We start from the raw sequence: 13,386 nt of genomic DNA, 5'->3' as shown, positions 1-13,386 counted from the left end.
ATGAGCAAAGGGTAGAATGTTAACATGGCCCACATCTACGTGGTGGGTATATTGGTTTCTATCATTTTTTTCCTATGTGATTTCTATTGTATTTTTCTATGTGAACTGGGTGCATGAGCAGGGAGGCCAAGCCCACTGAGAGCCTCAGCACACCCCCGGCACCTGCTGTGAGCGAGCTGCCTGGCTTCCCTGAGCATGGATGTGATGACGTCATGGGTGTTTACAGATTCCCTTTCACTGTGTTCCACAGCACTCCTGGTTCACGTGTGATACGCTGCACTTGGAGTGGAGGTGTGCTGACCGTCGTAAAGGACTGAGCCTTTCTTCATTCTTTCCCATGGCTCTGATGCAGTTTCCAGATACCAGTTAGGAAGGAAGTTCCTGAGATGATGGACGTTGTGCTAGTCACATAGGGCTGCTAGGGTAAAGTGTCATAGACTTGGGGGATGGGAAGGGTATGTATTAAGAAAAGAAATATATTTGTGACAGTCTAGGGGCTGGAAGTCCAAGGTTAGGGTCAGGGTCCCAGTGTGGTGAGCTTCTGGTGAGGGCTCTCTTCCTGGCTTGCAGATGGCTGCCTTCTCACTGTGTCCTCCTCTTGGGGAGAGAGAGCTCTGGGGTCTCTGCTTCTTACCAGGGCCCTAATCCCAACATTAAGGCCCCACTCTCATGGTCTCTCTAACCCTGAAGAACTCCCAAAGGCCCCATCTTCAAATACCATCACCTATCCTGGATTGGGTCTTCAACATAGGAATTGGGCAGGTGGGGGGAAATGAACATTCAGTTTATCAGGGCCCCCCAGTCAGCCCCACTGTCCCCGTTTAGGGGCAGATTGTAGGGCAGAGGGGGGACACAGAGGTGGAGGAAGCACAGTTTCTTCCTCCTGGGAATGGTTCAGCCAAAACAAGGACAGGGACATGGGGCAGACAACAGCCAGTGGGGTAGCCAGCAGGAGTCCCGAGATGTCACTAAGCCGAGGTGTCACTTTCATCCTTAGGTGAGGAAGTTGGCTGAGCACCCACACACACCAGGGTACACACCACGTTCCCTTCAAACACGGCTCACTTACCATTCCTCAACCCTGCAAAGGGGAGGTGCTACCTTGTCTCCTGAAGATGACCCTGAAGGTAGAGGAATCACGGGAGCTGCGCACATCACCCACCAGTGACTCTTCACTCCCCACATTTTCCCCGATGGGCTGATGTGCACTGAGCTGGGGAAGCCCTGCCAAGATAAACTCTTCTTCCCAAAGGCCACAGAGGGCTGGACTCCAACACTGCCCACATGGAGCAGAAGGGATGGGGCAGAGGGGCATCTGTCCAGCTGACTGGTGTGTTCTGGGGGAGGATGGAGCCGGAGAGGACCCAAACATGGCTCCCTTTGTCACTAGGCAGAGGGGCCAGTCCGCCATGTACCGGACAGCTGTGCCTCACCAGCCTCTGCTGCTGGGCCAGCCCCTGGCATCATGACCACAGCTCTGCATACAGGCAGTGCTGGGACCGGTGCTCTGACAGTCACCGTGGTCCAGTGCCACCAAGGACTCTGGGGAGGAATCGGAAGTCAGACAGTGAAGAAGGTGTTGGCCAGAAGGGAACTGGGGTGGGTGCTGGGTCCTGTCTGTGCTGGGATCTGAGATTCTGAGAGGTGGGTTAGGGGTAAGGGGGTAGAGGCCGGCCACATGGGGAGAGGCGAGTTCAGAGATGAGGAGGACGGGACAATGGGAAAGAGCAGAGCGTCCTCCCCAGCCTCAGTCCCTCTCCCGATGCAGTCCTCATCTCACTCTTAGACTCTGAAAGTCTCCCTTCAGCGAACGCCTAGCCCCCGACTCCCAGGGCACTTCCCAGACAGCCACATCTCAGGCAGCGCCTGCTCTGCCCTTGGCGTCTGTGCCTGGCAGAGGGGCGGCTGACCCTCGGCCGCTCTTGGCCTGGGTCCCAGCTCTCCCTGGCCCTGGGACCAGCAGACACACCCACCCTGTACCTGGCGGGCTGGCCATGCTTGTGCCCATTGGTGATGGTGGGTTGGGAGGGAACTGTTTTAGATACCAGTGTGAATCTGTGTCTGCAGCAATTCCACACAAGAGTTCAGTCACCATATGGGAAGGGAATCATAGCTGTGGAGGGGCTCCATGCAGGACCCTGAGGGCCCCTGAGGCCAGTCCCTGTGGCCACAGCAAGGAGCATCTGCTTCCACCAATTGGACAAGACTCTCCTGCTCAGAAACCGCCAGAGGGACTTACCCTGCTCCCCACCCACCGTCGTATCCCAAACACACCCGTGTGGCTGGACGCCTCGACATCTCCCCTCAGCCCAGGGCCCGAGCTCTTCCTGATGAGGGTTAAGCAGGAGCGGCTGCCTCTCCCTGTGTCGATGTTGCAGGCAGCTGCCTTCTCCTCAGGTCCCACTGGGCAGAACAAGAGCCAGCCAGCTCTCTCCATCCCAGGATTTTCCAGGGATGCTGATAACTAAAGCAGGCGGGGGCTTGTAAGTGGGTGGTGGAGGGATCAGGGCTTCCTCAGCATCTGTCAGTCCCTGGAGCATCTAACGGGGCACCTTACACCTGGAGGAATGAGTGGGGCTGACCCCCGTGGGTCCCCAGTGCTTGGCATCTCCCGGTCCCTCTGTACTCCTTCACAGACCCCCCTCCACTGAGCAGCACAGCCCTGAGGACAGAGGCAGCAGCCCCGAGAGCATTTCCAACACAACTATATTTATTTATATTTACACAGGAGGCCCCCAAGATGTTGCTCCACACCTCCTCCCCCTCCCCCTAGGCCCCTCTTTCCTTTCAGCCACACTCTTCCTCCCATTGCTCCCCCTCTCTCTCCTTTCCCTCCCTCCCCCACCCTCCAAAGCTAATGCCCAGCAAGATCAGCACGGGGGGAGAAGTCTTTGCTTTGCATCACCCGGTGCCATGAGGGTCCGAGAGTTGAGAGCCCCACCCTTGAGGATTGGCACCAGAGAGCCTGCCCTGTCCCTCTACTGGCTACAGTGCTGCTTTTTCTTCCTCTCAGAGAGCAAGGGGTCACCCTTTCTCTTTTGGGACTGTGAGGGGCCACACATCCCCCAAGCCAGAGATTGCACCCCAGAGGCTCTGAGCCCAGGCCCTAGGTGGGGTGTCTGTTCAGCAGGGTATGGGCCTCTGAAGAGAGCTCGCTTCTTGGACTTGGTGGCAGGAGCAGGTGCTGGGCTGAGGCCTCTTCTCTGAAGAGGGGACTGAAGAGCTCCCTGGGGTCCCTGCCCTTCTGGGCTGAGAAAGGCCGAGACAGGGACAGGGCTCTGGGACAGCTTCCAGGGCCGCAGCCTGTAGTTGGTACCCATGACAGTAACTATGCCAGGGATTTCCCTCTCCTCCTCAGTTGACCCCTCAGACAGCCTGCATGACTCGTTGACATGAGAGGCTCTAGGGGGACCCCAGGTGTCCTTGGTCCCCACGCCTGGGCAGGTGGGTCATGGTCCTGGGGAGGAGAGTCTGGCCGGGCAGCCCTCAGCCTGCTGGAATCCAGTCTCTCCAAAACCACAACAGGGTTTATGGACCTGGCCATCCCAGTGTGCACCCTGCCTCATCCCTGAGGGTCCCGGGAAGCCGTCTGGGGAGTGGGTCTGTGGTCCTGGGGAGGAGAGTCTGACCGGGCAGCACTCGGCCTGCTGGAATCCAGTCTCTCCAAAAGGACAACAGGGTTTATGGACCTGCTTATGCCAGTGCACACTCTGCCTCGTCCCTGAGGGTCCAGGGCAGCTGTCTGGGGTGGGCAGGTTTCCATGCCACCCCCTTGTTGGGGGCCAGCGACATCTCTCTCTGCTTCTTGGCCCGCTGCAGACTCAGAAGACATTGAGTCCAGCTGGGCGGTGTCATGACTAGGGGCTGCCCTCGCACACCGTTCCTCCTTCAGGGATAGGCAGCGCTTCTCTGCTACCTGTGGGAGGAAAGGGGGCACTTACTGGCACTGCCCTACGTGTGAGCAGGGCCCAGGGCGGTGGAGACCAGGGCACTTGGGTGGCAGGCAGGGAAGCCTGAGGCAGCTGGGCTTCATGTCAAAGACAGAGGGTGTGGCTCTGCCGGGCATCCCGCTGGGCCTCACTGCAGTTTGCATCCTGACTCCCCTCCCTGGCTCCTCTCCATCCTGCTCCATCTGAACCTGCACCTCCCCACCTCGGAGTGGCTCCTCAAGAAGCCGGGCATCCCCGCAGGGTGGGGTAGGCAATCAGGTGGGGCTTGTGTGCCGGGTCCCTCCTGCCCCCAGGGTACCTGGGTTCCCCTCCCTCCCTGCTCTACCTGGGCAAGGGTGAGTCCTTCCTCCTGCTCCAGCTCCTGGCTTAGGGCCAACAAATCCATCTGTGGATCTGGGGAAAGCAGTTCTTCCAGGAATCCGGGGTGAATGACGGCCTCCACCTGGAAACAGAAGGAAGACAGTGTGAGCTTCCTGGGCAGGGAGTAACCTGGAGCCAGGGACACCTGGAGGAGATGCAGAAAGCAGGGAGTGCCCCATCCCCACCCTTCTGGAGCTGTCTCATATCATGGCGACCACAGCTACACACACACAGATCACAGACCTGGTAGCATACACACATGCAGACAGAGACACACAAACCACACACAGACACACAAGCAGACCCACAGATGACACAGGAAAAGACACAGACACAAGTAACATACACACGCCACACTCACACCCACATAGACAGTAACAAATCACAGACACAAACACACAGAATCACATACACAGACACTCAAATCCATGGAAACACACACATCCACCCCCTGCAGAGTAGCTAAGGAACAGAGCTTAATTCCAAGGACCTGTGAGTGCCGCCCCGCCCAGAATCCTGCAGACCCCAGCACTTCAGGCCAGCCCACCTTGGTGACGAAGTCTTCCTGGGAGCACAGATCGTCAATGTAGCTCAGGAGGTCGGGGTCTGAAAGCATCCCATCCTCTTCCTGCTCCACTTCGCCCTCTTCCCTTTGTCCCGTGAGCTGCCCCGTGGCCCCAACGGGAGGCCCCAGCAGGTCCTCCATGATGTCTATATACTCCTGCACCACTTCAGGGGGGATCTCCTCAGAGGCCTTGGTCTCCACTGGCTCCTGGGGCCTGGGTGGTGGCAGGCAGGCAGGCGGGGCCTTGAGGCCAGCCTTGCTGGGAAGGTACACTGAGGCAGGGAGGGAGGAGGATGGTGAGGGCTGCTCCTCCTGCCTGCACCACACAGGGGAAGGCAGGGCTCGGGGACATGAAGTAGGTCCCAGCTGGGTCAGGACCACCTGAACCACAGTGCCCGCAGGGGAGACGCCGCAGGAGGGGCACATGTGAGACAGCATCGTTTTGGAGGAAGTTTGGAGCCACCGATAAGCTGAGTGCTCTACCTGCTCATCCCTGCTTCCTGGGCAGATTGTATGTTGAGTTTTGGAATGAGGAAGGGAGAGAGTAGCTAGGAAACGTGACCAGGTGAATACCCACTTTATGACCACGGCCGCCCAGCCCCCCGGCTCTTCTGAGCTGTCTTGTTGGAAGGAACAAATCCCTCTCTTGAAGGGAGGCATGGGGTGTGGGGAGAGTGGCCTCCCTTGGCCCCTCTGGCCTTTGCCTTGGCTCCTGTGGGAATGTGGGAAGCCGTACCTGGCTGCTTGACCACCTCAGGGGCCGATGGCCCTTGAGGTTCAAGCCTCGACTTCTGAATCTGCATTTCCTCCTCAGCCTCAAACTCCAGGAACCTGGGGTGAAGAAGGTGCAGGCCATGCTGAGAGGGTCCAGTCCCCCTGCCCCCAGGACCAGGCAGCAGCCGATGGCAGGGATGGGAAGGAGTGCCTCGGGCAGGCTGTCCAGGCCCTCCCTGGAACCCATCCCCCATCCCAGGAGGGAGCTGCTCCCAGAGTTCTGGGCTCACCCTCCCTCACCCAGCCCCTGCAGAGCCCATGGCATCAACAAGGCTTCCTGACTCAAGTCAGGGCCACGAGGCCCTGGTGGGCACCAGGGGGACCCTTCCTCCAGGCTTCAGCTGGCCAGGGGTGGGGTTTATGGCAGAAGGTGTCAGGAATGTTGGCCAGATGCAGGAGTCCTGAGGTTGGGACTGTGGGTCGCTGAAGGATAACCCAGGAAGATGAGGCCTGGGAGATCCCTGCTCAGGAGGAAGCAAAAGCTCATCCCAGAAGACAGGGCCCCTTTCCCCTGAGGCTGCTGTCTGTCTTAATGGAGGGGACTATGAGGAGCAAAGGCACGCAGGCCAGAGATGGGTCTCATGGTGTCCTGGATGCGGGTCTCCCCTGACCCAGAGCAGGTTTCTCCAATCCTGGCCAGGCTGGGAAGGGTGAAAACTGACTTCTGGCCACTGCTGTGAGAAGAGTGCACCCTGCTCTGTCTATAGTCACCAGCGCCCCTTCTCCCCATCCCCACAGCTGGCGGTGATCTCCTTTGGGCTGTGATGCTGGCTGCTCCCTCCATGACCCCCAGCATCAGGCAGGGGTTGTACCCAGGCCAGGCAGGGCGTGGCTTCCCACCAGGGGAGGATAGAGACCCCAGAGCACCCTAGAAGGGAGGAGCAGCTTCCTGAGGGAGCCAGAGGCCCAGGAAGTCCTGTGTCCACACCCTCCTCATGCTCCACACTGAGAAGCCACCATGGCCACCAGGCCTCTGTCACCCTCTCTCACCCTGCCATGCGGGCTCTGCCCTGCACCCCAGACTCACTTTCCCGCTATCTCATAATAGATCATCTGGTCAAAGTTGCTTGTGTGCTACCATTCCCTCACGGCCCACCACAGTCCTTCCTCCAGAGTCATGCTGGGATTCCGCTCGGCCGGGGATCAGAGAACTGGGCTGTAAGGCAGTGCAGTCAGTCCTAGTCCACAAGCCCACCCTCCATCCCAAGCCCACCTGGTCCCACCACCCAGCCCCTGTCCTCCCGACACGTGTCCCGCCATGTGTCCCTGTCCTGTTCTCCCCAAGGTGGGCTCCTCAGCCTCCAGGACATGCCCCCAAGATCAAACATCAACACAAGCCACCGGGTGGCCTCTCCAACTGCCCCTTGAGTCCTCAGTGTTGACAAGTGAACTCAGTACTATGGGTGGAACGTGTGTGTCCCCAGCATTCCTGTGCTGAAGCCCTGAGCCCTGGTGTATCAGTTCTTGAAGTCAATCAGGATTAGAGCAGGTCATGTGGGTGGGTTCCTGTCATGGCATCTGAGCCCTGATAAGGGCAGGAGGAGACACCAGGGCTCTCCTACTCAGCCTGGGACTTCCGGCTTCTGGAGCTGGGATACATGAATTTGTCCTGATAAAGCATCCAGTCTATAGGATTTGTTATGGCAGAGCCCGAGCTGACTGAGACAGTGCACACAAAGAATGACCGGGGAGCGAACGTTAACTGTGCAGGTTCCAGGGCCCCAGGACTGAGCATTTAACCAGCTTCCTGGGGACTCTGAGCAAGGCAGCCCCTGGGGACTCAGCCTCAGGGTCCTGGAGAGGAGCGGAAATCAGAACCAAAGCAGAGCAGCGTCCAAGCCCACTGCATGCGGAGCCTGTGAGCCTGGGGTGGCTCCATTCTGAGAATCAGGGTCCCCAGTGCACCGGGACTCAGCTCCAAGGGAGAAGGTAACCAGTTCCAGGATGCAGGGGCGGCAAGATTTTTGGGAGCAAAGATGGGACCTCCTTACACCTACACACTGGGCAGGGGACTTGCCTAGGGGAGTGATCAGTATATTGCATGGTAGATGTGCTCAAGCTCCCGTGGAGTGCGGGTTTGCTCATCAGCAGGGGACACAGCGTCACAGAGGCACTGCAGGATGGAGAGAGGCAGGACTGGGACTGAATCGACAAACTCTCCCAGATGCTGGCATTGCTGCCTCAGTCATCACAGTCCATCGCCCTGGGCCGCTGGGCTCGTGGTGCACTCAGAGCCATCACCAGAGCCCGTGGCTTTGGGGAGTGCTGTCCTAGATGGCCTAGTTCTGATAATGATAGCAATAGGGACAGTAATCATAACTGCTATAATGTAATGTGTCACAGCATGTGCCGGGCACTGTGTTGTGTGCGTCATATGTGAGCTCAAGTCACCTCTTCACCATCCTCTGAATGAAGCATCATTGTCCCTTTTTCTAGGAGGGATCAAGGGCGAAGCTGCAAATACCTGCCCAGCACTGACCCTAGTGTGGGGCCCAAAACCATCCGCTGTGCAGGCTCCACCGCTGTGCCAGCGGGACCTCGGCAGAACAGTGGGCGTGTGCCAGGTTCCTGCAGCTCCCACCCCAGCCCCATGTGATGTGCCCCCAGCCTTCACTACCCAGGTCAAGGGGAGGCACTGGGGGGCACTCAAAGACCTAAACCCAACCCGTGGCTCATGGTGGACCGGGAACCCTCTCTGACCTGGGTGTTCTGTAAACATTGTCATGAAAATGATTGAAAGTAAGGATTGGCTGGACTCACAGGACAGTGAGGGGCAGGTGAGATGAGGCCCCTGAGAGTCTGTCCTGAGTGGCAGCCAGATTAATGTTGCTGAAGATGTGCCCTTCCATAGCTCAACCCATCGCCTTCAACACCACCCTGCAAGCTCCCCTGAACAGTGTGACCTCCCTTCCATCCAGCAGCCTCTTTACGGGTGAGCTGCAGGATGAGCTCCGGTGCCCCGAGGACACTCACATGAAGAAGCAGGAAAGCGCCTCGGTGTCGGGACTCTGGGGAAGGTGCCTGCGAGCCAGGGGCTTGTAGTGCTGCCAGAGTCGGAAGTTCTCATACACGCTCTTGGTGTTGCAGGAGTCATCCGGGGGGGCCTTGGCCTGGGAGGGAGCCAGGCTGCCCTCTCCATGAGCCCCTTGTGGCCATGGCCCAGCGTTCCCTGGAGGCATCATGGGGGCTGGCTGGGGAGCCGGTGGTGCTGGAAGAGGAAGGCCCTGGGGCCAGTCTGCCTCACTGGCCTTGGTGCCCCCAAAGACCTGGGCAGCCGTAGCGGGCACCACAGGGGCAGCTGCCAGGGGTCGGGGAGGTGGACATGCGACGCCCTCGCAGAGGGTGACTGGAGCCTGCCAGACGAGGGGGGCCTGACTTAGGAGCAAGGTCTGTGCCTGAGGAGCCTTCACAGGCCCCACTTCTGTCCTCATCTCGGCAAGGACGTTGGAAGCCCTAGCCCAATTCGGGCCTCGACCATCCTGTCCTGCCACCACAGGGGTTCTGGGGAAGGCAGACAGCACCGGAGGGCCACCTGGAGGAACCATTGTAGTCATGAGGGGCACCCCGTGTGCTGGGCCGGGAGCAGGTGTGGCGAAGGGCAGAGCCGTGAACACTGGCATGGAGGTGCCAGGATTCTTGGTCACACCCGGTTCCAGCCCTGGGCATGCTGTGGAGACAAAGGAAAGAGGTGAATGAGCTGGGGTCTGCAGGTCCGCAGTAGTCACTGGGAATCAGAGGGGTGTCCCAATAGCTGAGGGCATGTGACAGGGAAACTGCAGCTTGCAAGTGTCCCTGTGTGTGCATCGGTTGCTCTGTTACTCCATGGGAGGGTCGCTTCACTAGAGAGCCTGGCCCTGGCTCCTCTAGACTCCCTGACCCCTGTCTGCCAGGAAGCAACAGCCAAGCCTTCGCTGCCTCTGAGGGTCTCCCTCAGGCATCCCTGGCAGACCTTGCTAGCCTTATAGGCATCTCCCAAGCCATGGGTCAGGGATGAATCTCTCGCCAGCTTGGAGGCCCTCAGCATGCTCAGCAGCAGGTGAGGGGCCTCCCCCAGGGCAGTGCTCCACACTCAGAAGGCCTAGAGGAAGCCAGAAGCTTCCTAATACTATGGCCCCATCACCTCTTCAGTCTTCCTTTTCCTGTAGCTCTTGTAAAGCCCTTTCTTTCCTAACTCAGCACAAGAGAAAGCCACTGGATAGACTGGGTGTGGTGGTTTATGCCTGTAATCCCAGCACTTTAGGAGGCTGAGGCAGGTGGATCACCTGACATCAGGAGTTCAAGACCAGCTTGGTCAACATGGTAAAACCATGTCTCTACTAAAATACAAAACTCAGCTGAGTGTGGTGGCGCACGCCTGTAATCCCAGCTACTCAGGAGGCTGAGGCAGGAGTATTGCTTGAACCAGAAGGCAAAGACAGCAGTGAGCCAAGATTGCACCAGTGCATTCTAGCCTGGGTGAAAGAGGAAGAATCTGTCTCAAAAAAGAAACAATGAAAGAAAACCACTGGATGGAAATCTCTCCCAAGCCAGCACGCTGTGAACCCTGAAGATAACCCGTATGCGTCATGCCCAACCTGCAAGTGATTGTCCTGGCACCATGCACAGCAAGTGCTACACAGGGGTCAGATTCGGCCCACCCTTTCCTCAGTGGTCGGTGGTCCTGGCTGCCACTCAGGAAGCTCTGTTCCCAGGGAGCAGGTCTGAGAAGCAGTGGTGGCGTTCCCTGAGATACTGTCATTGCGCAGCCAGCAACAGCGGCACCCGATTAGAGCACAGCCAGCAAGCGGTGAGCAGTGGGGCTGTCAGGGGAGGTGTCCAGGGATTTTCACAGCTGCTGGTCGTGTTACACTAGTTCGTGGGACAATGAGCCCACCTCTGGTCCTTTTCCTTTGAGCTCCCAATAACTGAATATAGTGACCAACCAAGAACCAGAGGTTCTTGGGCCATGGGCCAGGCGGGCAACTTTGTCTGGAGCTCATCCCTGTTCACTAGGACCTCATGCAGTCTCCAGTCAAGGGGGATAAAGGATACAGCATATGCACCTCATCAGTCAGGACACACATCCTAACTTGAATAATAATAATAATAATAATAATAATAATAGGACCGTCTTCCTATTTGTGTGTTACCCTCCTTCGTCTACTGAATAGGAAACCAGTCTTTCCAGATCCTTCCACTGAGAACCAACAAGAGTCCACACCTGTCCCCATTCATGAGGTAGTAGACATGGAATAGAAGCAAATCCTTCATCTCCATAGTAACACAAAGTGCAGAGGACAGGCCATGAGCTAGCAGAAAAGAGGAAGTGGGTCTGAAGACCTGGGCTTCCACAGAAGGAGGAACAATTCAGAACAACCTGGGAAGCCCGGGCCGTGTTGCCTGAACTTCCCCAACTGCCCCCACCCCTGTTAAACCAGAGCCAACAGCCACCTGAACTGACGGAGAAGCCACCCCTGGGGAGGGAGCTGAGAGGCTGCGGCAGTTACAGTAGCGCCCAGCCTCGCCCACCCAGAGGCTGTCACTGCGTGTTCTGTCACAGACAACCCACCCAACAGTTTTCTGGCTGAGACCACTTCTCCCCACTCCTCCCTAACATCTAGAAAACTCCAGTCCAAATCCCTCTGAACACTATGGAAGGGCACCTTCCAGGAGCCTGAAGACACAACACAGGGCTCAGGCTTGCCTGCCATCCTCCCTGGGCCACAAGCACAACACGATCCCACCACTCCCTACAAACACACGGTGACGTGACCTGTCCCCCTCTAGAAAGAATCAATACATCCACTCCATCCTTTCCCCTATATGGTGTATTCCCCAAGGCATCTTGGTCCATCTCTAAGGAGCCGTCCTCCCTAACCACAGACTCAGGGTGCCATGGCCCTCCCAAGGTATGATGTCTTTGGGGACATCCAGTGCTCCCTCCCTCCTTGACATCAGCCCTATCAACTGTCCCCTGGGGCAGTGTGAAATTTGATTTCCCAAGGATTTGAAACATGGCAGAGACTTGGATAATGCCCCTGTCCCTACAGACTCACCTCCATTTGAAGCCATCCCCTCAGGCTGGGTGCCTATCACCACTGTCTGGCAGTTTCCACAGTGAGAAAAGTCAAGGACAGGACCCAGAGAGTGACCTGCCTCAACAGATTCTCCTGAGTTCAGGTAGATCAGTTAAAATCTGAAAGTAAGGAAGTTTAGAACCCAGGACCCCAGACATTCTGCAGAGGGGGAGGGGCGCTGCAGCAGGTACTGGTAGCTGTGAGGGACATTCTGTGAAGGGCTCCAGCCAATAGGCAAGAGCTGAGGTTCATTTCCAGCTGGACGGCAGCAACACAGACAGCATGCGCCTCTTCAGGCAACTTTTAAATTGTCCTTCTGACTCACAGCACAAAGCTTCAACCTGATGTCCCCTTTACTTCCATTCTTTATCAACAGACCTACTTTTGTGCCCCTCAACCCATGCTCCTTCCCACTTGGGCTCTTTCCCACTCTTGATGAATTTCAACAGGGGCTGCACTTCCTAAACACAATTTAGGACACTTCCTAAGAACCCCTGTGTTTGTCAGACGATCCATGTCTGGATCCTGTGCCTGGTTCAGAGGATCCAGGCTATTAGGTGGCTGTGTGCTCATCATTGTTATGGAAGCCGTCCTTGTGCCCCCAGGTCATGTATGTTGCTGGAATCTGTCCACACCTGCAGGCCACCCTTACTTCCCGTCTCCTTTGCTGGAAAGCCTCAGTCCGGGAAAGAGTGGCTATGAGGCCAGAAAGTCTTTCATTTTGTTTTCCAGCATATTGTGCTGGTATCAAATGTTTATTTTTTATCTTTTAAATGATTTTAACTTAACCAAGCAACACTTTTGCATGGTTCCAAATTCAAATTGTGCACAGTGGAACAGGCAGTGACCAGTCTTCCTCCCACCTCTTTCCCTGTCCACAACATTTTCTTTCCTGGAGCAAACAGGTGTTTGCTCCAGAAAAAGATGAGAATGGTGTTTTGAGAGATGAGAATCTTGGCCAGTGATTTTAGAAGAAAATGCAAACAAAAGAAAAACGAGGTTTGCAATTGAAGGTTCATGTGTTCTTCAAGATGAAGACATTAATTGAATTGGTTGGATCCCCGTGCAGTGGTCAGAGAAGTCCTTTGGCAACTGACAGAACAACATCTGGAGATCAGGAGCTGGGTTTCGTTTGAAGAATCTTCCCTATAGGAGTCATGAGCAGAGGTAAACGAGTGTGGGAGAAAGGAGGGGACTCTCAGGGAGGAGTACAAAAGGAGAAAAGAAAAGAGTGTCATTGGTGAGGAAGAAAATGGTACACCGCTTCTGCTTCTTCCCTCTACCTCCTTCCTTTTCTTCCTGTGGACGGACAACCCCAGCCCACTGAGGGTGGGAGCTGAGTTTACTCTTGTTCTCCCGATGCACACTGTTTTGTCTTCACTTCTGTTGAACATCAGCTTTTCATATTTTTATTATTATGCATTTATTTTCCCACGGCATCTCAAACATGCTTCTGTCACTGAGAAATGAAGGTTGCCTATTCACAAAAAAAAAAAAAAAAAAAAAAAAAAAAAAAATTAGGAGGAGGTTGGGGAAGGGAAGACGCCTTCAGACGGATGAGTGCACACTGTGTTCATTTTCTGAAACACTTACGAAGCATTTGCCCCTTCTGAAGACAACTGGACTCAAGAAGGCAGAGTTGCAGGAAAACAACTGGGGCCACACTGCAGGGAGGGCAGCG

The 13,386-nt window shown here is 56.3% G+C and overlaps 1 protein-coding gene across 1 annotated transcript; it reads right to left on the bottom strand.

The window, feature by feature from the left end:
* Positions 1-2,978: 2,978 nt before the first annotated feature.
* Positions 2,979-12,068, bottom strand: NUTM2F (NUT family member 2F). The gene is given in 13 exon segments (XM_064361609.1): positions 2,979-3,451; positions 3,454-3,561; positions 3,715-3,916; positions 4,276-4,392; positions 4,858-5,147; positions 5,612-5,706; positions 6,677-6,805; positions 8,623-9,316; positions 11,685-11,842; positions 11,844-11,902; positions 11,904-11,956; positions 11,959-12,034; positions 12,036-12,068. Coding segments are annotated over 13 exon segments (2,487 nt in total).
* Between the last annotated feature and the right edge of the window lie 1,318 nt (positions 12,069-13,386).

The sequence above is a fragment of the Aotus nancymaae genome, unplaced genomic scaffold (assembly GCF_030222135.1).
Source record: "Aotus nancymaae isolate 86718 unplaced genomic scaffold, 86718_ANA_hifiasm-v0.15.2.pri h1tg000041l, whole genome shotgun sequence".
NCBI classification, from domain to species: Eukaryota; Metazoa; Chordata; class Mammalia; order Primates; family Aotidae; genus Aotus; species Aotus nancymaae.
The sequence above is the reverse complement of the archived record's forward strand: the minus strand, read 5'-3'. Positions and strand labels throughout refer to the sequence as shown.